Here is a 25,394-nt window from a genome sequence, read left to right on the forward strand (position 1 = left end):
GTTTTCAATATAGAGTATTCCACACAGACGAAGTTTTAATAAATTTTAACTAATACTGTAAAACAAATTTGTATACAGCCCATGTGATGTCTCTACACGATGGTGTCTGGTATTACCCAATAGGTTGTATTTATATACATGACTCTACAATTAAACTACCTAAACTAACAATAACTTCTCTCACCACTCTAAGGTATTATTAGGGACTTTCTACGTTGAACGAGCAACGATAATCTTATTGTATTCAGTTTTCATTATAAGTTGTGTTTACATAAATGGCCATGATAGGATGATCATATCAAATAACATGTGTTGTCACTGATTTTTTTTTGTGCATGTTTAAAATAGTATAAATACATTTCTCTAAGAATATTTAACGTTGACCAGAGACTTTATATGAAAGAATATTTTATACATTTCTAAATTTTATGATAATTGTTCGAAGTCCAGAGAAAGTCCTGACGAATGAAAATATAGAACCTCATTCAAACAGTTACTGTAACATAATCGTTCAAATAGTTAGTACAACGTTCTAGAAATACACGTGATTGGCTATAAGAAAATTAACACGTGGAGTCAGGTTTAACTATCAAGACACACGATAGTGTATTATTACCAGGAGTGAAAGTTTAGCAATTTCTCACTTTCTGTATCTCGGACTGTGGTAACATAAACCAACATATTTCCAACGGTAGTGCATTAATAGACTCTTACTTCACATATCAAATTTCAAAACAATTCATTAAGAAATACATGAGATATAAAATTTCCAATTTTGAATGCAGTTCTATCTATTTGTTTTCTTTACACCGAACATATGGAATATATTTTTGATAGAAAAACATACTTAATTTTCATAGATTTTATTTTTCTCTTCAAATCTGATATGCAGCTAGATTTTCACAACCTACAACCAGTTTTTAAATTTGGAATAAATATAAACTATTTATGCAAAGTTATTTAAGAAAAAATTATTTTTATGAAAATTTTACCCACGCCTACGCAAAAGAGTGACGTGAGTTACCGGGTTTAATGTTCATTACACTTCAACTAAGAGCAAAGGTGGAGATTTTTTGTCATTTTGATTAAAGACGATTGAGGCCCAGCATGGCAGGCGGGTTAAGGCGTTTGACTCGTAATTTGACGGTCGCGGGTTCAATTCCCCGTCGTACCAAACATGCTCGCCCTTTCAGCAGTGGGGGCGTTATAATGTAACGGTCAATCCTACTATTCGTTGGTAAAAGAGTAGCCCAAGAGTTGGCAGTGGGTGGCGATGACTAGCTGCCTTCCCTCTAGTCTTACACTGTTAAGTTAGGGACAGCTAACGCAGATGGCTCTCGTGTAGCTTTGCGTGAAATTCAAAAACAAACAAACAATAAAGGCGATTGATTTATAGAAGTAAAACTTTAGAGCGAAAGCACGGCAGATACATAAGTATTAGCTAGGTCAAGCAGATTAAATTATCAGTTTCGAGCTCAAGTTATCCTAAGACAAATACGGGTGAATGATTATTATTCATTATTTGTTGCCAACTTTCAAGCAAAAAATTGTCATATATAATACAATTCTCCTAATTAATGAGCGTTTAGCGTCACCTGCTATTACCTTAACTAATTAGTATAAATAATGATGCTTGATACGGCTGTACTGAGTGCAGAAACTGTTACTCTAGTTTTTATGGTATCACTAAAACTGTTACTCTAGTTTCTATGTTATCACTATAAAGGAGTTTATTAACATTTGTAACATATTTATTGTTATACTCTTATTTTAATATCTATACTTATTTTAGTTTGACGCACGTGGCGTATATTGCGAAAGTCCCGCCTGTTCTCCAAGTTTGTAGAAGGTTATTGAGAGAAAGAATCAACAATATGTGTTTTGCGAAAACACAAGAGTATCTTCGAATATTGTTGATCGTTTGAGACTCTCGCCTAATTGGTATAAAAGCTAGCCGAGAGACAGTTTTATATTGTTTGGTCGGTATAATATAAGCCTCGGAAGCTATAATTGTGACAAACGCTTATTAATAGAAAAATTACAGATATTTGAGCGGGAACTTTTATAGATTTCGAACATTTCAAACTTCAGTGAATTAACTTCAGAGGCTAACATTTCTACGAGGACATTTAATAGCTTCGTCGGTAAAATGTCATCTTGAAAGTGTTGTAAGTAAAGACAGCGTTAGCTTAGTGAGGCTTGACAATATCAACTCAGAATTAATTTTCTCGTCGCGGCCCTGGACCATCGATAAAATATTCACTTCTAGACTATATAGAAGATTCAGTATATTTTGTAGTTTGTAAAGCTCTTGTATATAATCAATATTTGTAAACTATTTGTAATAACTGTTATTATAAATTATATTGTTGTTTGTATATTAAAATATATTTGTGTTAAGAAAGAAAATTGTGTGGATCAATCTTGTTGGTAAACGTCATTGATTTGAAACGTATCGAAATTCAATTAATTTCTAAATTCAAATCAAAATTTCCGGCTATTTAAAATCTTAATACCTAGTATACGTAACATAACAACTCGGTCCGAGATTAATTGTAATACGTAACACATTGTTTTGGAGAGTAAAAACTTCCACCATATATTTAAAACATCTTTTGGTTGTGTAGAGAATAGCTTTGTTCTGAATAATAATTGGATTGCGATCCTAAAGGTAATGTTAATTACTAGCGAATGTCACTTGCTATGATATGTTGGTGTGTACAAAAAAAGGTCATGTTATCTAATCAATAAACATATAAAGCATGGAAAAAGGTGTGGCCAAAAACGGATTAAGCGTGTGACTTAAAGGAATGAAACAAAATTGGCGGCCAGACTGATAGTTACATTTATAGAGCATAAATAATAACTTTAAAACCAATATTCATTCATTATTTAGTTGGCCCGCATATTTTGTTTTACCCACTGTCATGTCCCAAGATAGGTTTAACTATTCATGATACGAGGATGTTAACAAACGGAGTTATGTTTAACTGTTTACGATACGAGGATGTTAACATATGGAGTTCGAGTTAACTATTATCGATTCAATAATATTAACACATGGAGTTAGGTTTAACTATTTACGATACAAGAATGCTAACACATGCAGTAAGGTTTAATTATTCGTGATACAAGAATGTTAACACGTGGAGTAAGGTTTGCCTATCCACGATCAAATGGTATTAACAAATGAAGTTGGAATTAACTATATACGAGTGATGGATGTTAACACAAGGATTTAGATTTAACTATTCTTGATGCGAGATTTTAACGTACGTAGTTTGGTTTAACTTTTCACGATACAAAGGTGTTAATAAATGGAGTTAGATTTAACAATTCACGATAAAAATGTTAATACACGGAAGTAAATTTAACTATTCACAATACAATGATGCTAACACACGAATTTAGGTTTAAGTATACGTGATACAAGGATGTTAACGTGGAATTAGGTTAAACTATTCTCGATACGAGGATATTAACACAAGAAGTTAGGTTTAACTATTCACGATATAAAGATGTTAACATATGGAGTTAGGTTTGATTATTCACGATACAAGTTAATTACACTGAAAGACTCTTTGTTTTCTTTTCTAAAACATCCTACTAAACCTACGAAACAAACCTTTAGTCAACCCTTTTGCTCTTCCAAAAATATGAGGGAAAGAGGATCTCAGTTTGTGGCTTTTCATTGGTGTATTAGCAATAAATACCGAACTTCGTCTTACATTTCTTTACTTGAAACTGACATCCGAGGACGAAAAGATTGGGTATCAAATTCAAATAATTCTTTATATAACCATTTCTCCTGAGAAATAGATAAGGACCTGTTGGGTGTCGTAACACCAGTAGAATCATAAAGTTACACCATAACTTTAATAAAAAAGTCAGGAACTCTCTTCATTAGACACCAAGAACACCCCTTTGGTGTGGCTTTGCACCTGTTGAAAGTTTTTATCTTTAGCTGCAGGGATTGCAGAGCACATTCAATGTTATTTACTACCAGTAGTTAGCTCACATCTTGACTGGCACAAACTAGAAATAATTCGGCCTTGTTTTTTTGTAGTACCAGTCATCATTCTTGTTTAACTAGAAAGAATGCATAAAAAACGACAGAGGAACTTGTCATTTCCTAATTGGTCTTTGCTTCTACATAATAAGGATGGATTGGATGGGTGTAAGTGACAACGAGCAGGACGATTGCACGCCTTGCCGAAAAGAAATACAACAAACGTTGAGTGTGAATACAAATTAGAGTGAAACGGCCTTTTGTTTATTCGTTGTCCTATTTTCTGATCTTTGTTATGCTGTATACTCAGAAGTTTCTCGTATTTTTAAAACTAGGAATCAAAGAGGAAGGAGAGTGAGCATTGAATGCTCCTACTATTTTATGTTTGTGTAGAGAACTTGCGGGAAACAAGGTTTAACCTTTACCTATTTGTGTTGCGTGCTTGTAATTATAAACAACTCAAGGTTAGGGATAGCGACTAGAGTATCGAGTGGTTGTGACAACACTAACTAAGTTAGAGCCAGCTATTACAGTGTTGAGTGGATGTAACAAAACTGTGCTAGGGCTAGCTACTAGATTGTTGAATGGATATGGCAATACGTTATAACAATATAGACATCAACTCAACGTGAAAAAGGATATTTTGAACAGAACGAATTAACATTTTTTTCTTCAAATATTTGTGTCATTTTTAACTTCATTTTAAGATTTACAGATGTCTACTTTGTAAAACTTAAGTGTAATCAAATGATACGTTTCTCAAAATATGCAGTTGTAGTTCTAAAATTAGGTTCCTCGTTATCCTGGTAGGTTTACAGCCAGACCATACATGCCTTCTCTTCAGTTTTTTGGTTTGTTTTTTTAATTTTAAAATACACTCCCACAACTTGCTGTGTCATTAGATTTTATTAATTTGTTCAGTAAAGTGTAATCCTTTTTAGTAAATTTTGTAAACTCTTGTCTTGGCACTTATTACAGAAACACCTCGTGTTCAATATTTTCAACTAAATCATCCAAACTCCCGCTACCAGATGAGTGTGATTGTCTGTTTCAGTTGTATAGCTCAAAAGAGAATTTATGAATTTGAATTTTACGTAATTTAAATATCGAAACTTAAGAAATCGGAGCTTTTTTCTTGTGTTTTGGAATTTTCTGCTTACTACTCGAAGGCCATCTGCGCTGACTCTCCGCAATTGAAAAAGGGATAGATTAGAGCAGTCTTAATTAAGCAATGGGATGCGGCCCTCTGATGGGCCGCTCAAAGGCTTAAGATTAGCTGACAGTATTTAAAAAAAATTCTAACTTTGAATTAATATCACGTGCATGATCCCCGCATTATCATACTTCTACAATTTTCTGCGGTGGACCGCAGGACTTTTCTTGAAGTTTAGGTGGTTCGTATTATAGCTATCTGCCATGTCCACCACGAGGAATTTAACACCATATGTTAGCATTGTAAATCCCTAAACTTACCGCTGTCCTACTAAGAACTAAAAGGTTGAGAAGGGCTGTACCCGTCATGGAGATCGAGTTGTGAATGTTAGAGCTATTAAACCCTTAACCATTAAGCTTAGTATTTCGGTAAAAATATACCATAAAGTTGTCGCTTTTTGTTACCTACATAACTTTCTTGTTTCAGGAAAAGAATCATTAATATATTTTCTATAAGAAAATGAACCTGCAGTTTAATTATTTCCATGTTAAAAATGGAATGTGTACAATAACAAAAGTTTTTTTTTTAAGAAATACTTTTAGAACTAATATTATTTTAAATCTATAACTATTAGAAGCCAATAGGCTAATTCTAAAACAATTCTAAAACTGTGATAAAAATCACGTAAACTGTGAATAGTTTCTTCTGCACTTCTCTAAATTTGTGTATTTTAGAAATAAAAACAGAGGCGTATACAAATAGCATTTCAGATTAATCTTTCGTTTCCCCAAATTCAGTGCCTGAGAAGCCTTTCGTCAAATACTAGAATTCGTTAGTTGGGTTGAACGATTTGAGAAAAAATGCTGAAACGCTGTTTATATATGAAGTATGGCATCTAAAACAAACAAACACAAATCTGATTCTTACGTATTTTTAGGATCAGGCGGTTAAGGCACTCGAATCGTAATCCGAGGGTCGGGGGTTCGAATCCCCGTCACAACAAACATGCTCGCCCTTTCGGCCGTGGGGGCGTTATAATGTGACGGTCAATCCCACTATTTGTTGGTAAAAGAGTAGCTCAAGAGTGGGCGGTTGGTGATGATGACTATCTGCCTTTCCTCTAGTCTTACACTACTAAATTAGGGACGACTAGCGCAGATAACCTTCGTGTAGCTTTGCTACATTTGAAAATAAGACTTAATGAACAAAACTCGGCGACATAAAATCGGAAAATTGATGAATCTACATTAGCTAAACATATATTGAACATTTCTCGATCTAGTAATAATGCGAACGACAACGTTAACTTGATTAAAAGTTCCAATAATAAATACGAACTAACTATAATAAGATCATTAGAAATATTTAGAAATTTGAATTTAACTTTAAATTAAAGATTTGGGTCCAGTGGCTGCACAAATTTATTTTAGGAAATCTATTTCAAATGACAGATAAATAGATGGAACCACCATTTGTACTAACTGTGCGGTCTACGTTCTTGTATTATGCAAGATTAGAACGGTGTTTAAACACTAGAAGAGAATTTTACACAGCTGTATCCTTATTTATTTGTTTGTCCTGAATTTCGCGCAAAGCTAATCGAAGGCTATCTGCGCTAGCTCTCCCTAATTTAGCACTGTAATACTAGGGGGAAAACAGCTAACCATCACCACCCATCTCTGTTTTATCAGCGAATAGTGGGATTAACCGTTTTATTATAACGCTCCCACGGTTGAAAAGGCGAGCACATTTGATGGAACGGAGATTCGAATCCGCGATCCGCAGATTGCGAGTTGAGCGCCCTACCTAACAGGTCATGCCAAGACAATTCTTTTTGATGACAATGGGTCTGTGATCCACCGAAGCATGTAAATATCTCTAGGTAAGGCCTAGGCCTTGAATAAAACTTTTAAAGTATTTATATTGTGTGATTTTAATGTTATCCCACTGTTTCTTTTAACGGGTACTCACGTTTCGTGTTGTCGTTAGAATGCAGCTTATACAGAAACGTCGTCACGTTTTGTTTGCTTGCTGGAACACTTTTTATAGAAACGTCGTCAGGTTCTGTTTGCTTATTGGAACATATTTTATAGGAAGGTCGTCACGTTCTGTTTGCTTGCTGGAACACCTTTTACAAAAACGTCGTCAGGTGCTGTTTGCTTATTGGGATATACAAGCAAACAAAACGTGACGACGTTTCTGTATAAGCTGCATTCTAACGACAACAACCTTTTATAGAAACGTCGTCACGTCCTATTTGTTTATTAGAACACACTTTATGAAAACGTTGTAACGTTCTATTTGCTTTTTTTTGGAAAACTTTTAAAGTGACGTCCTCACGTTTTGTTTACAGAGTAGAATATATTTTATGCAAGGGTACAAAATACGAAAAGGAGAATAAATAAACATCAAATGTAGGTGAAGAAAAAGTAAATGTTCAATTGAAGAGTGAATAACTATTTGGAACATTTTATAAACTGTAAAATACAACAATATTCCAGTCTTGCAATTAGAAGCAGGAAACGGTTGGAAAATATCTTGTTTATTATAAGAAACAAATATCACCATCAGGAACAATTATCAACGTTGAGAACTTTACAGTATATAACAGTTTATTTTTTATGAATGAAAGTGAAAACTTAATATTTAAAGGAACCCACACATATATACAAACATAAAATGACAACATGAATACTAAAGGTTTCTGTAGAAAGATTGAAAGGTACCTTTAAAATTATTATTTACAAAAACGTTAACAAGAAATGATAAACAGGTATAACATTTTGGTTAAAGAATAGAATTAAACAATTATCTATTTTGAAAATTAAAAAATAGAAAAATAAATTAATTAAACAAAATAGTTTAACTGCAACGAATACCCTCTACGTATACCCTCTAACATACGTTAAGCCTCGTTTATTTAACCAAGTTGCACTGGATCATTTCAATACTTGTATGGTTCAAACTTGTTCTCCAAACATTACAGTAATCCAGTAGAATGCTAGAATGAGTGTAAATACGTTTATAACGAATGAAACAACAACAACAAACATTTTCTGCAACTTTGGTGAATAACCAAACCGCTGAGTATAAACTTAATTAAGAACACGCAATTCAGTTATCGTGGTAAGCACCAGTGATATATATCGAGCAGCGTACAAAATTACATAACCTGATGATATTCGCTCAAAAAATGGCATATCACGATTACGTCTTATCTACTGGTTTTGACATCAAAAACCAGCTTTTGTGTCAGGACTGTTTTGTTTGTTTCTTTTGAATTTCGCGTAAAGCTACACGAGGGTTATCTGCGCTAGCCGTCTCTAATTTAGAAGTGTAAGACTAGAGGGAAGGCAGCTAGTCATCACTACCCACCGCCAACTCTTGGGTTACTCTTTACTGACAAATAGTGGGATTGACCGTAACTTTACAACGCCCCCATGGCTGAAAAGGCGAACATGTTTGGTGTGACGGGCATTCGAAATAGTGACCCTCGAATTACGAATCGAGTACCTTAACCACCTGGCCATGCAGGACCATTGTATAAGGATTTTTACATTACAAAACCTTTTTATTTTATAACGCTAACGATATATAAATAATATTATTTTGTTCAATAAGTGACGTTACATTAAAGTGTCTCCAACAAAATGCAAGCTTTATTACAAGTAAATATTAGAATGGCTATTTGCATAGTACACGGTTTCAATTAAATATTGTCTTATTTATTACCGTACGCTTTAAATAAACGAATTTAAAACATCTAACTTCGTTTTTCTTGAATACCACTGATAATAAATACTATTTAAGAGCACCTCTTTTGTGTTTAACTTTTGGACAGTAGAGAAATAAAACTAAAACAAAAAACGTGCCAGTCATATCTTAAAAATACAACAGTTATTTATATCTAAACATAACTGAAAACGAAACAAACATTCTCTCCAAAATGTAACCTGTGAAGGTATAAAAATTTTATAAAGTGGAAAAAATGGTTACATAATTTTACATTTTGTATCTTTATAATAATTATTAATTATTTCGAAATTAAATATTTAAATTAATGTATCATGTTGCGGACCATGTTCCTGTTTACACCCACACTAAGATTAATAACATAATGAATGAAAGATAGTGGGCGGAATGTATAGTGGCCTGTACGTCATCATGCCCTTCATTTGAAGTGGTCATAAAAAAAAATCTTATAATCTGAACCACATTCCAATCTAACCCGTAATGATAAACTGTGACTTGTTTGTTACATATTTGTAAGAATAGAACACAATAGTAATAACAAGGTCATTTTGAACAGCACTATATACTTTCACCAAATCTTTCTTGCCCTTGTTTTCAGTGATTTATAAGTTTTATAAAAGTTTCTTTATACTCGCATAGAACTGCACAATTGTGGCACTTTAGAAAAACGTAACTACTACTGGCACAAAATATTTCGTCACCAGAGGGAACACATTAACAGATTTTCCTCGTAAGATCTAACGGCGATTCTGCTGAGTTCACATTTGGTGAACTTTTTGTTGAGTCTGAAAGGCTTTGTTGGTCTTTAAGAAGAAAGCTGTGGTTTGTTATTGGTGAAGATAAAGATTTTTTTACCGTTAAATCAATAGGCGTTTCCTGCTCAGGTGTATCTATCGTGTAGTCCTTGCCAACTGGCTCGCCTTCTTGTGGCGATTTCAGCACCGGACGAAAATCGTTCTCAGCATGAAACCGTGGAGAGTGGGTATAAGTGATGCTCATGTTCCAGAGTCTTCTTGTTTCAGTTATAAAAGAACTGTTATGACGGTGAAATAAAACTTTATTGGGCTTTAGAGAGGACATAGGAGAAACGGCGGAGAATGAAAGACGTTGGCAACCAATGTCTTCCTTGCATTTGTATGAATTTTTTAAAGATTCGCAATTTCCAAAGGTGCTGGGTGAGAGTTGTGTATCATAAGGGATATAAGATTTAATTGCTTCAGTGACGTAATTAGACTGTGTCACCCCATTGTATGATATCAGTGACGTGTTTTCTCTGTATTCTAATTTGATGTCCTTATTTTCGTAACGGAGTTGTTCGTTTGTTTCAGATTTTTCTTGAATTAAACAATGGATCTTGAACCAGTTGGATCGGCGTCCATAGCGGGATCCTGTATATAAATGATCTATCCATCAAATACAAACAATAACTAAAACACACTGTAACGAAATTTCAGGATTCTAGAAATAAAATACTAATAGAAATTGTCAAGCAAGTATATTCATATCAAGTTTTAATAGTTTGAAACTACCTAAAACAATTCAGAAAAGCTTTACAGTGGAAAAGTTTTTAATCAATTAAATATTATGACGTTTCAGCCAATAGGCGTCATTATTCAGACAACGTAAGATTAACTGCAATTCCAAATTCAAATATTCACCAACGGGAAAACAGTAAGTTACAGACTTACAGCGTTAAAATACGGGATTCACTTCCCCCTACTGGACACGGTAGATAGGTCAACGTGGCCCTATTTTAAAACAAGTAAATTAAAACACTCGCGTATAATCAAGGCTGGAATAAGGGTTTTATTAGCCCTAGGCTTCTCAACTTACAGAAGTCCCCTCGAGACAGAACTTATACATGCAATACATTTATAGTCATAGCTTGAGGCCCTGGGCTTCAGCCCGGTAAGAATCCAGGGTTGCCTACAATTGTTTGGAAAACAAACAAACAAAAATGTCCATAGTAAAGCTGTTCACGACACTGACCACCCAAATTGTGTTCTTATTTTCAGTACTCGAATATATTTGTTTGCTTGTTGAATTTCGCACAAAGGCAATAGACGGCTATCCGTGTTATAGTTGTTCCTAGCTTTGAACTGATAGATTAGAGAAAAAACAGCAGGCCAACACCACCCATCGCCACCTCTTGAATATCTCTAACCCATTAAGTGGGTTTTGACGGTCACTCCTATAACGGGCCTCAAAGCGCGGAATTTTGGTAGTAATGGAGCGCGAACCACGGTACTTCAGATCCACGGTCTGGCCATTCTCAGCTCACTTAAAAGGATTAAGTGAAGACACAATGTTGAAAATCGAAAACATATATATTTGCAATTACATCGATTAATATAATTAAGTGCTTAAAACAGAAATAGTTAGAAAAGTAGAATTAATAATTACACTGTCTTTATTTTCAAATATCTTTAGTTTTTCAATAATCGTAAATCTGTGAAAATCATCGTACATGGAAATATAAGAGAATCAATTTTAATCAAGCACATTTTGGTTGGCAGAGGATAAATAATAAAACATGTTATTTGTGTACATATTAACGTACGGGTTCATTTTGACTTCTGAAGAGATTGTGTTGGTTCGGATTTACATCAAAATGCAGTACCTTATAACTCGAGCGCTTTCAAAAGGTGGACATATCTTCTTCGAAAACAAACTGTGGGTTCAAATATCACTCTTTTCGTTGCACAGATCGGACATATCCTAATGGTTTGTGTACCAGACTGTGAATCTGAGGGATCACTTCACGTTTTTAACCACACACACACACACATGTATACACACAAATCGCTTTTAGCAATTTGAGGCTGTAGATACGTTGTAAAATTGATGACCAAATTCAACTATTCGATTAAGTAGCCCAAGGGTTGACGCTGTTAACTAGTTGCTTACACTCAAATTATAAGTCAAAAGATAACGACTAATGCAGATGGGCTTTATGTAGTTCTTCGAAAAAATTCTAAAGAAAACAAACGTCTTCCTGTTACGTCCAAATTTTGCTTGATTGACACGCATAACATAAGAAGGAGAAATATAGTTATTGTATACCTAAATATACGCTCCCAGTTGCACGGTGGTATGCCTGCGGACTTACAACGCTAGAAATCGGGTTTTGATACCCGTGGTGAGCAGAACACAGATAACCCATTGTAGAAAAAGTTATGCTTAACTACCAACAGAAACTAACTGAATACATATAAGTAGCTATAATGACAAGACTTGGATTATTATAAATCAGTTAAAGTTATTCCATTATGAAAGGACGTATATCTCGAGGAAAAAATATTTTTTGTAAATCAATAGGGGCCATAAATGAGGGATCAATTGCTAAATTGGGTCTGTATAATCAAAAATGTATTGTTGATAGGATGCTAAGTTGGTTAATTTTTTGTGTCTATAAATACTTGTTTTAATGCGAAGTTCAATAATGGGCTAATATGTTCACTACATGGATCAGATCTAGAATTTCTGATAAAATAGGCCCCTGAAACTTGTTACTAACTCAGCAGATGACAGAAACAGTTTTCTTCGCTCGTTATCCTTCTTATTTGTGGTAAGACTGTTGAAGTGGAGCATAACTTGAGTTAAATGTAAAATATCTAGTATTAGAATGAAGTTTAACTTGGGTTAACTCTTAAATATCTAAACACTGCTTGAAGTTTAACTTGTTTTAATTGTTAAATGTCCAAAGAAAATAACAACTTTATACCTAGACAAATTGCTAAAATGCGACTAAGTAATCGCCAATTTTTTAACTTTTCAAGGAAGACTTTGTGCATTTCACTTTTATCCGATTAAAATCAAATCGTTTTACTGCTGAATTGTTACAAGATATCTGTAGGTCTAACCTACAGAGCAAAGCCAGCTAGAATGCGGTACTCACCAAGTACTTTACTATGTTTTTGTTCAAAACCAATAAGATCATACTTTAATATTATTACCATTAGCTATTTTATGATATACCCCCAAAAAAAAAACAACAAAAAAACACCACAACAACAAAACACAGTTAAAGGTAGCTCGTGTGATTCGAGAAGTCATTTATGGTGTGATTAATTAAGCTTCTGGTCGACCTCTGTGAAGAAACGTGAGTATTGTACGTTGCACATGCAGGTATTGATTGTTTACATTACTTCCCCTGTTTCAACATCATTTTGTTCGAAGTCAAAATGGCTGAAAATCATTAACAGTTAAAAATCGTGACGTAACGTACCGCTTTTTGACATTCCAACCATGAAGCATTTGTTGAGACGGCAACTTTTACATGAAGTTCGATTTTTCTTAGTGATGATACACTGGCCGTTGTTTTTGCACTCACCTAATGACGATAGGTTGTTGTACGTTCGTCCGAAGAAAGACTGAAAAACAAAAATTCAGATGGTAAACTTTTAAATTAGATTATATATATATGAGTGTGTGTGTATTGAGAGTTAATGGTACATTACGAGAGAGAATTGCGTACAAGAAGTGTCACCGCAGATCCAAGTAGTGGCACTTCAGGAAATAGGCTTAAAATTCGACACATCAAGTTGTCGTAGGCAAACAGACCTAAGGCTGGAGAAATATGCCACACTCACAGCCATGTTAAAAAAAAAGTCTTTAATATTATCATGGAAACAAAAATTGGAAACGCATAGCTCTTAAGAATAAAGTGTGATACTTCGTTACTTGCCATTGTGAGATTACTCTCGTCCATAGAGTGGAATCTGTGATTAAGAAAGAGAACATTTACATACACACAAATATAACGAAGCTGGGCATATCTTTTGGTACTGGTGAAAAAAGCTTGAAATTGAATGAAGATCACAAGCTAAAAATTGATTAAATTACAGATGTATCTTTACTAAATTTTCCAAGCAGTTCCAGTACGCACACTGTGAGAATGACATGGATTCGTCTAAAATATACCGAGAAGTATGGAAGAAGAGTACACAAGAGAATGAGATTAATTCGTTCAAAGCGTACCAAGATGTTAGGGGAAAAAACAAAACGAACACTGACAGAGTAATAGAACTGATTTTTGACCAATTTGATATAGAGTGGTACCTCGGTTCTCGAACTTAATCCGTTCCAGAAGGCTGTCCATAAACCGAATCAATTTTTCCCATAAGAAATACTGTAAATAGAATTAATCCATTACATACCTTCAAAAATTACGCATTATGAAGCATTTTAAGTAAAAATACTGCTTATTTATACCTGTATAATAATACTTACATGTATAAAGTCAACTACAAAAGCTATAAACACAATAAAAAAACAATAAATGAAAATTTAATTGCACTTTACATGTGCTGAGGAGAGCTGATGACGTAAGTGAAAGGTGGTGAGAAACGTGAAGAGTAGGAGGGTTGTTATTGTTTGGAAGAGGAGTCACCTTCTATAAAAACGTCAGGTAACTCTCCTTCTGGGGTTCTTTCTCTTTTCTGTCTCTTTGCACCGCTACAACCTGCTGGAGACTCACTGGACCTATTTCTCACTAAAAACTTGTCTAATAAGGTTTGTTTCTGCCTGCATTTTAAAATGTTTCTGAAGTAAGATATGGCATTGTCATTGAAAAGGTTTATGCTGCGGTTTGCTACAGCTTTGTCAGGGTGAAATTTTTTCACAAAACTTTGTAACTTTCCCTATTTTCCACACATTTCCTTGATTAGTGAACTAGGAACATCCTCCCTTCCCTCCTCCTCATCTGAAGACACTTCCTCAGTTGCCTTCTGTTGCTGCTCCTTCTGAAGGTCTTGGAGTTCTTCCAAGGTGAGCTCAGTGTTGTGGCCTTCCACCAACTCCTCCACATCATCACCCCTCACATTCAAGCCCATACACTTGCCTAGTGAGACAATATCCTCGACAACAGGCTCAGCCTCAAAGCCTTCAAAGTCTCTATCTGCTACTGAGTCTAGCCACAATTTCTTCCAGGCTGAGTTCATGGTCCTCAAAGACACTTCCCTCCAGGCTTTGTCTATGATCCTCAAGCAATGGAGGATATTAAGGTGATTTTTCCAGAACTCTCTGAGGGTTAACTCTGTGTCAAAGGTCACTTCAAAGCACCTTTGAAACAGTGCTTTGGTGTAGAGTTTCTTAAAGTTCGATATGAGCTGCTGGTCCATGTGCTGAATGAGAGGAGTTGTGTTAGGGGACAAAAACTTCACCATAATGAAACTGTACTCCTTCACCAACCCATCCTCCAAGCCTGGTGGGCGAGCAGGTGCATTGTCCATCACACAAGAAGGGCCTTGAGTGGCAACTGTTTTCCCGTGAGGTAATTCTTTACACTTGGGGCAAACACTTCATGGACCTACTCCATAAAAAATGCATAGTTACCCATGCTTTACTATTAGCCCTCCACATGACATTTAGTTTACTTTTCAGGACATTATTTTTCTTAAAAACCCTTGGGTTCTCAGAATGGTACACAAGCAAAGGCTTAAGTTTTAAGTCCCCACTTGCATTACTATATAACAATAGAGTTAGCCTGTCTTTCATTGGCTTGTGTCCTAGCAGTGACTTCTACTCCTTGGCATTTTCTTCCAAAAGAGGCCTGTCTCATCACAGTTGAACACTTGTTGGAGAATAAAACCCTCAGCTTCTACATAGTCCTTAAATTCCCTTACAAATGTATCAGCAGCGTCTCTGTTAGAACTGGCACTCTTCCCATGTCTCACCACGCTATGTATGCCACTTCTCTTCCTAAATTTTTCAAACTACCCCCTACTAGCCTTAAAGGCATCACTTGTATCAGCACTCGTTCCAGGGGTGTTTTTCAGGAGGTCAGCATGCACTGCTTTGCTTTCTCACAAATGATGGTCTCAGAAATGCTATCACCAGTTTGCTCAAATCAACAACAGTTTTTCTACCTCTTCCATTGTTTGTGATCTTTGTTTCGTAAGCACTATCACTCCTTTTGCAACATTAGCTCCTTTGATGACCTCTTTATTTTTCAGTTTGGTGCAGACTGTAGACTTCGCCATACCAAACTGTGTAGCAAAGTCAGACACGCAAACACCACTCACGTACTTCACTATGAGATCTTTTTTAACCTCTATTGTGGTTCTAACAAATTTTCTTTTTGGTTTGCTGCTTTCATTATCCTTCTTTGACCCAATGGTAGCTTATTTAATCAGAATATTTAGTAAAACAAAAAAAAGGAAAGAAAAACGAGAACGTTCACAGTAGATTTTAGCGGGGGTGTGGACTGAGCGACAGGTGCGGGTAAAATATTTTGGGCAAGCTTGGCGTGGGCCGAAAATGGTCGAAGGGTCGTTCAGATCATCAGTCGGGTTATTTCGAGGGTTCGGGCCACGACAGCTTGGTTCGGGAACCGAGTTTATGTTCGACAACCGAGACATTTTTTTCTCAAACAATATGTTCGAAAACCGAATTGTTCGAGAAGGGAGTCGTTCGAGAACCGATGTTCCAATGCACATATATATACTTCTTTGAACAAGATAATAAACGAACGTAACTCATTACATTTATTTAAATAAAGAGAATGTGAGATAAAATACGGTAAGATATCTACATTTAAACTTGTTTATAAACCTAGGTGGTTACGTGAAATTAAATCAGTTGTTATTCCTCATTCTTTATAAACTTTAAAGTTTAGCAAATTACCAATCACTGTAAGTCCTCTGTGGCGCCCTCTCAGTATATCATAAAACACGCTATTTTTTCTCTGCCTTCTCTTGAGATTCCTCTTGTTTTAACTCGCTGAGGGATAAGCTTAGAGCACTAAAATTCGGGGTTTGATTACGCAGTGATACAGAACAAACCATTGAATGCATTTGGTAGTTTTTCTTTACTGAAACATAAACTTACTTGTTTGATACGTCAGGTAGAGACGTAAGCTCAGAAAAACAGTCTGTTTGTAACCATGAAGAGACGTACCTTTATTAAAGTAATATGTTTGGTGCGTCAAGTAGGGATGTACTCATAACAGAACAATCTCTTTGGTAGTCAAGCAGAGACGTAATCTTATAAAAACAATCTATTTGGCACGTGAAGTATAGACGTACCCTTTGTTTATAATCAAGTAGAGAAGTAATCTTACTGAAATAATGTTTGGTACGTCAAGTGGAGATAACCTTAATAAATCCATCTGTTTGGTTGCCAAGTAGAGATGTAACCTTACTAAAACAATCTGTTTAAGATTAGTATTAATTAAAGAGATTTAGTTAGTTATATTAATTTGAATACGATTGATTTATTTTAAAAGCGTACCAGACAATTCAAGAGTTCATGAGGGGAGTGAATTTTGAGCCACGAATGGAAGTTGAGGATGACATATAAATATAAATTTATGTTTTAGATAAAATATAAGAGGGTTTAGAAAAGCCACGCGAGGTTAAATTTTCCACAGGAACTTGAAAGACTTAGAAATATTAAGTGAAGTTGCCATGGTTACTGGATAGCTACAAAAAATGTCAATTTGGATTTTACCCGGTTAAAGTATGTCTAGAGATGTTTTTATCCAGAATTACCTATATTCTGTCATAATAACAGACAAAGAGACTGACACTGGGCTGTTTTAAACAAACTATCCATGTCACGTTCGAATTTATAATTTACCACCCTCAGTCGCCATCATCTGTTGCTTTCTTTCTTGTGCCGGATGTTTGTCTTCTCGTCTGGGTCTAAAAATCATGACAAAAAGGTTTATATCAAATTCCTTTTCTCTTTGATAAATCACCTCTTTTTCTTCCTACTCCCCAACCCTTTTAACTAATGTAAGCCTTCTTTTGAAGTACTGGAAACTAATGACAGGTGAAATTTTTAGCACTGCCTTTTGACCTATTAAACTTTACGATATTGTAGGACACTCTTACTTCGAACGATAAGAATACCGGAAACAACTTGTATATGGTTCTCATCTATTTCTAATATGCTTTTCTAGGTGTTCCCAGCTTGCGTGGAGCAATGCTGAGCAGCATAAGATGACATGCAATGCAAATAAGCCACGCCACGCCCTCAAAGCGTGATATCGAGAAACTGAACTGCGCATTAACAAAAGTGCTATGATAGGACTCCATAACTGTAAAGAGGAGACCCCGTGTTTTAGCTTGCGCTAATTTTGTCTAACTTGTAAAGGAAGTTTAATGTGATAAATTTATATCACAGCTTATCTGTAGATTGACGTAATGAGGGAGGGATAAGTTTCACGAATATGATACTGCAGAAACTGTTTACATTTTGAGTATTTCACATCGCACAAAAACAATGCGTAAAACGAATTACTATTTTCTTACTTTTATTACCACAATTTCTTCTTCAGTGTTTTTTATTATGGTATGAACGACGTAATTCAACGAAAGTTTTACACACCAGCAGGACAGAATGAAGTAAAACAAAGAATTTTGGGCAAAACGTGGGTGTCAGAAACAAGAATTTAAAGAGGGCAAACGTGTAATTAGAATGGCATGTGCGTACGAGTGTTTTACACGTTTTAATAATGATGCGTTACGAAAGAGAAATTTCATAAACTTCTCCAACTACGAGTTAGACAAAAGGTCATTACTAATTTTAGTTTCACCGTGATCTTTACAGAAGTTTATCAATATCGATCAGCGACACGTTTAAACCTTTCGCTCTCGAGTCACTCATATATGAATCACGTAGATTTATGGTAATATAACGCGTCACCTACAAATGAGTGACGCGCAATATGTTGTTAAATCCATGTCATGCAAGTGTGATTCACAGTACTTTAAATTTGTAAGTGGCTATTTGAGCGCAGCTCGTAAAGCTTAATCTTAAGCCTTTGTTATGGTTTTACAATAACGTTTAAGCAGAAAAACACTTACTTGTATACAAGTGTTATATCACAATACAAAAAGTGATTATATGTATACTCATATTAGAAAACACATTTGAACTGTAAATCCTTGTCGAAGATGATTTGTTTTTTTATTTCTCAACTGGGTTCTTTATTATAAAAACAAAATATTGCTATCTTTAGTACAAAAACAATGGGAGTGACATGAACCTGCAAGTAAATGGACTTTGATAGAGGCCCATGCCACTCATTTTTGAAATCAACAAAAACCATATTTATATCTAATAACCCTAAACCTAACGAAAAACTTCTATTTGGTATTGGAAACGAAGTTGGTCCAAATCGAATTTCTACAAATATGACCTTAGGAGCGAATGTATTAAACGACGAAAACGTTAGAGAAACTCCACAGAGTTGGATGAAAAATGGAGACACAGTTCCGCAGTACACCACCTATCGATATATTTATCATTAGTGCTTTCTTCTTCAAAATATTATGTCGATATTGAAAAATACGAAAACCCAATTACGTGATGAAGTCGCGTTCTTTTACCAAGAATGGACTGAGAAATGAGAATGAGAAAGAAATAAAGGAAATCCTTGACCACGTGATTTTGAATGACCGATAATCATGTTCGAGTTTTCCCACGTTGTGGATATAATTCTATTGGTATCAATACAATTAAACCAAATCTGCCATAGTTTTCAAAATCGTTTGAATTTGTTTGTTCTAAAATAATAGGACACTTACATAAAGGTATGTCTAAGTTTAAATAAATGTGGTCCTAAACACCTTGCACTATTTCAGTAAGACGTATTTTTATTTCTTCCACCCACAGAGAGAAAAGTATCAAGCACTATTTTCTTCGGTTTATTTCTTTTATGTATGTGTGAATGTACTTATTTTACTTTGTGTGAATGTACTTATTTTACTTTCAATACGGTACATATCGCCAACTGATAAGGAAATGGTAAACAGCTTTGTAAGTGATCGAAGTCTCCGTACTTTTACGGTCAATTATAGAAAAGTAAAATGTAAATAAATTGAAGGTTTAACATTTCTCGTACAATAATACTGCTGAATTTCACCGTCATTCTTATAACACACCCATGCTCCAAAGTGCGCAGCGTGACTGTTTTTGTAGCGGTAACGGGACGCAAAAAAAGCGAATATCAGATCCACAGTCAAGCGCACTAACCATTGGATCACAATCGAACCTTCAAGATGACGACTAAATCCTAAAATGCAGTTAGACAAGAGTAGCCCAGGTTGACGCTGGGTATTGATGATTAGCTTTATTCCCTCTAGTTCACCACTTTAGAATTAGGGACAGCTTACGAAGATAGCCATCGTGTAACTTTGCATAAAATTCAATAAACAAACAAAATATAAAACTTCCAACAATAGATTTCAACATATCCTTGAATATTTTAAACACCAACATATCCCTGAGTACTTTCAACAGTATATTTTTTACACATCTTTAAGTATTTTTAACAGTACATTTTAACATATGCTTGCTTGTTTGTTTTCGAATTTCGCGCAAAGCTACACGAGGGCTATCTGCGCTAGTCGTTCCTAATTTAACAGTGTAAGACTAGAGGAAAGACAGCTAGTCATCACCACCCACATCCAACTCTTGGGCTACTCTTTTACCAACGAATAGTTGGATTGACCGTCACATTATAATGCCCCCAGGACTAAAAGGGCGAGCATGTTTGGCGTGACGAGGATAAGAACCCGCAACCCGCAGAATATAAATCCAGTGTGTTAACCACCTGTCTTTGCCGGTCCAACAAGAAGGAAGGCAACTAGCAATAACCACATACCGCCAGCTCTTGGGTTACTATTTTAGCAACGAACAGTAGGATTGACCACACATTATAACGCTTCCGCAGCTAAAAGGGAGAGCATTTTTGTTGGGATGAAGATTCGAACCCACAACCCTCAGATTGCGAGTTAAGTACTCGTATAATTTATTCACACTTTTGTATTCTTATTGCTGTCTGGATTATTTATTCGTAATTGTACGTTCTCACTATTATCTGTTTGGATTATTTATTAATACTTTTGTTGCATAAGCATTAGTATGGAGCAATTTCGAAACTAAAATTGAATTACTGAAGCCCAGAGCATTTCCTATACTGCTCCAACATTTCTTGGGTTCTGATATTTGAGTTTCAATAAACTACAGTTTGCTTTACTTTTTGTGTTCTGACACCGGGTGAAGCTTGGAAAACTACCATTAGTTTCAGTTTTTATTTATTCTGATACAAGGTTGAAGTTTCAAGAAATTACTTTTCATTTCGATTTTGATACCGGGTCAATGTTTCTATAACATGTCATTCCTTTCACTTCTTAAGTTCCGATATCGAATTAAATCTTTAAAAACTATCACTGGTTTTACTTTTTAAGTTCTGACAAGGGATCAAAGATTCAGTTATAATAAAGTTTCACAGAACTTGTAGTAGTTGAGAACACCAATGTTATACATCTTTTTCGATACGCAATGAATAATAATAATAAACTCTCAAACTTATTTGGCAGTTTCTCTTCTAAACGTAACTGGCAACTGAAAACGTAGGTATCTTTAGTATAGCAGTGTTATTAATTATATTGTTTAACCATCATCACGATTGGTGATTGGTTCTTTTGTTTCTCTTCCCTAGTGGTTTAACGGTACATCGGAAGGATTATTAGACTAATAATAGGTTTCGATGCCCGTGTTGAGAACAACATAGGTAGATCATTGTGTAGTTTTGCGCTTAATGATAAACAAGCTAGCAATATTATTCTTTTCCTTCTACAAAATCATATATTAACAGAAACATCCGTCTGCAATAAACCGTCATTAGGTTGCGATGGTTGATGATAGAGTTCTCTTGACACCACCCTGAGAACCAACCGTACGATACTTGACCTTTCTATAGGAATTTCAAGTAAAGAATTGAAATTAGTTCGTTTCTTGGAATTTATGCGAAAAATTCCACAAAGGATACCTGCACATATCTGTCATTATTTTGAGCTGATAGACAAGAGAGAAGGCTGCTAGTCAACAGCACTCACCGCCAACTCTTTGACTGACGAAATAGTGAGATGTTAGCGTTATTCTCACAGCGCACAATGATTTCAAAGTGCCAAGTGCGAACCATGTATTCACAATACAGACACACTAACAACCAGGCCAGGTCCGTAACTAAATTACCATCATTAAATACTAAGAATGCTGATTGTCCTTTAGCAAATATATACAACACCTCTAATGTATTATATAAGAGTGATAGTTACTTCTGCTATTCTATTAAAGGCTTTACAAAAAGTCTATGGCAGCCGATGTTGCTGACTCGATGTCTTTCCTCTGGTCAGTACTTCAAAATTTAGGATAGCTATATACGAACCAGTAGGAGTCTCTGATCTGGCATCTTAGCCGCACATGCGCATACTGTCCTGTATACGCGGAAAGTACTAGTACATAAATATCGACGTATATATTAGGTCTTTATCAAATAATATTTGCAGTAATGATAAACCATCGTTCTAACCATCTCGAATTAACTGATTCTAAGTCCAACGATTGACTCAGAGGAGCTCCAGATTAGAAAATGAATATTCTCTAATATTTATTCCTAATTTTCCAAGTTATGGCAATAAACAAAGTTTAAAGCCATGTTTTTCTTCTTCCTTATCGATAGTTTTACATTTTGGCCATCTTACACTGAATGTACGTTCTTTCAACTGGTAAGTGGTTCCAAACTCTATGAAATCTTGGAATGGCCTTGATGGAACACGATAGGCAATCTACGAGTCGTAGGTTAAAATTGGTCACCCAACATGCTTGACTTTTCAGCTATGAAGGCATTATAACGAGAAAGATATCCCACTATTTGTTGGTAAAGAGTGGTCCAAGTTAGTGTTGAGTGGTATTCAAAAGCTGTCTTTCCTCTCTCTAGTCCATCACTGCTAAATTAGGGATAGCAGTAGCTATTCCTGCACTCTTGGAACAAGCGACCCTTGGATGTCTCAGGGAAAGGGAAGGAAGGGAGAGATGTTACTAAAGAAGATGACGTCATAGTTCTACAAATTGTCACCTGAAGGCGCGTTGCTATACAGCCATGACAAGCAGCCACGACGTCATAGTTGCACAACTTGTTGCCAGAGTTCGTAACTATCAAACAGAAAGTTGAAATTATAGTTCGATACGAGACAGACGGCTATGACGTGATAGTCCTAGTAAAATAGAGAACATGTTTCTAGGTTACTGTGATAGGTGGTCATGACGTCATAGTTCCACGAAGTGGAGCCAGCACAAATTTGACTATATTTAGTACTATCGGTTCAAAACACTAATTCATTAGTTTTATACATTTCTAGACCATGCTTTTTACTTACTTATCTGCTTCTTCGTTCACCAGTAAAACTTTAACACAAACAGACAACATCTAGTTAAGCTTACTGTTACAAACATTGATCTAATTTAGTCTCAACATTCGTCTACTCTCGAGAAAGGAACCAGGGGACGTTTCTAGGTCGTAATGTTTGAAAAGTGGTGAATGACTAGACTACTAACAACCTTGAGATTTTTCAAGTTTTCTTTTTCTTCATTCAGCCCATGAGCTAGCTATCTGTACTGCATCCTTCATGAGTATCGGAACCCGGTTTCTAGCGTTGTAATCCTTCAGACTTACCGCTGAGCCATTAAAGGACCATACTAGGGACAGCATTTCTGATACAAAAAAAAAGTACAAACATTCTTTGTCATCTCTGTAGTGAGTTTGTAGACTTATAACGCAAATACTCGCAGAATGTTTCCCGCGATGACACGGATAAATTGTTTGTTATTCTACATTCCAAACCTAGTTAACACATATTTTTTTTTCAGAGAGGTTTCACTTTCAACCACGTCACGAGGTTTTAGAACTTTCTGAACTCACGACTCACCTGAGAAGCAATTTTCTGGAACCCATGATCAATTTTAGATGATGGTTTATTATTCAATTTAATTTTATAAAGTCTAGTAGTTTTCTTATTTTGTTCGAAACATTTTTGGTTTACTATTTCTTGAAAAACATTATTTTTATGCTTAAACATCATTTGACTGCAACCTGCAGTTGTTTTTTTTTTTTACATCGCACAAAACTACCCGAGGACTATCTGTTTATATTGCCAGTTTTGACATGGAGTCTTTATATACCAATTTACCCTTAAATGAAGCAATTAAGTTAAGTGACAATCTAATTTTTCAAAATTCTGATATTGTTAGAGATATAACCAAACCTGCATTTATAAAGCTGTAAGAATTTGTCACTTTAGAGTTATATTGATCTTTCGATGGATGTGATTACAAACAACTTGATGGCGTATCTATTTTGTTTGTTTGTTTTCAAATTTAGCGCAAAGCTACTCGAGGGCTATCTGCTCTAGCCGTCCCTAATTTAGCAGTGTAAGACTAGAGGGAAGGCAGCTAATCATCACCACCCACCGCCAAATTTTGGGCTACTCTTTTACCAACGAATAGTGGGATTGACCGTTACTTTATAACGCCCCCACTGCTGGGAGGGCGAGCATGTTTGGTGCGACCGGGATTCGAACCCGCGACCCTCGGATTACGAGTCGAACGCCTTAACACGCTTGGCCATGCCGGGCCTTGGCGTATCTATTGGTTCAAGTGTTGCACATTGTGTGGCGAATTTATGTATAAGTTACTATGAAGAAAAATGGTTGAAATGTTGTCCAGCAGAGTTAAATCTTTATATTATAGAAAATATGTTGATGAAACTTTTTATTATTCAAAAATAATACGATATTTTTGAATTTTAAAATTATTTGAATGATCAACATAAAATTATTAGACATACAGTTAAAGAACAGGAAGTTAACAGTTAATCGTTTTTTAGACACTAAGACTGTTAATGGAAGTAGAAGTTTTGACACTAAATGCTATCATAAGCCAAATTTCGCAAGTCATTATTTTCATTTTGACAGTTCTTTACCTTTTGAACCTAAAAATAACAATTTATAATTTAATTCATCGAACTTATAACATAGTCACTACTTTTCCTCATCTTATGAATTAATACAAAATATAAAGGATGTTTTACAACAAAAATATTTTTTCTATATAATTAATTGACAGTATTGAAATTATTTAAAAGGTTTGTCGATTTCTAAAACTAGTAAACAAGCTGAAAATAAACAAATAATTCATTGTATTTTACCATTTACTAGTAACCATTTAGTAGAATTAACGAAAAAGATTAAATCCGTTTTGAATAATAACGTTTACCCTCAAATTAAGTTTAGAATTGTGTTTAAACCATTGTTTGATTCAGGTAATTATTTTAAATATAAAGACAGGATTCCAATAACACATCGCTCTCACGTCGTGTATGAACTTACATGTTCAAAGTGTAACTTCGACTACGTGGGCTCTACAATAAGTGGTTTAAGCTCGCATGTTACGGTGAATACTGTATATAACCAGTCATCCATTTTTCGTCACCGTTTTTAGGACTGCGACGAAAATGTTTTTGCACATTTCAACATTCTGGGGAGTGCGTGCAGCACAGAGATGCTAGTCGGAAAATAAAGTTTGTGGATTCACAGGATAACGTTGTTTTATATAAATGTAATCATGCAACATTATCAGTTTTTGGGTTTTCATCTAACTAGCATCTCTGTGCTTTCATTCATTGAA

The 25,394-nt window shown here is 35.2% G+C and overlaps 1 protein-coding gene across 1 annotated transcript in view; it reads right to left on the reverse strand.

Annotated features, from left to right (window-relative positions):
• Nucleotides 1-9,230: 9,230 nt before the first annotated feature.
• Nucleotides 9,231-25,394, reverse strand: part of LOC143246092 (uncharacterized) — a 32,671-nt gene continuing 16,507 nt past the window's right edge. Inside the window, exons 3-4 of the mRNA XM_076492309.1 lie at nt 13,144-13,288; nt 9,231-10,303 (exon numbers count right to left, since the gene is read on the reverse strand). Coding sequence (XP_076348424.1) covers nt 9,630-10,303; nt 13,144-13,288 — 819 coding nt within the window. The 3' untranslated portion in view covers nt 9,231-9,629. The remainder of the gene's footprint in view (nt 10,304-13,143; nt 13,289-25,394) is intronic.

This window comes from Tachypleus tridentatus, chromosome 3 (assembly GCF_004210375.1).
Source record: "Tachypleus tridentatus isolate NWPU-2018 chromosome 3, ASM421037v1, whole genome shotgun sequence".
Classification (NCBI taxonomy): Eukaryota; Metazoa; Arthropoda; class Merostomata; order Xiphosura; family Limulidae; genus Tachypleus; species Tachypleus tridentatus.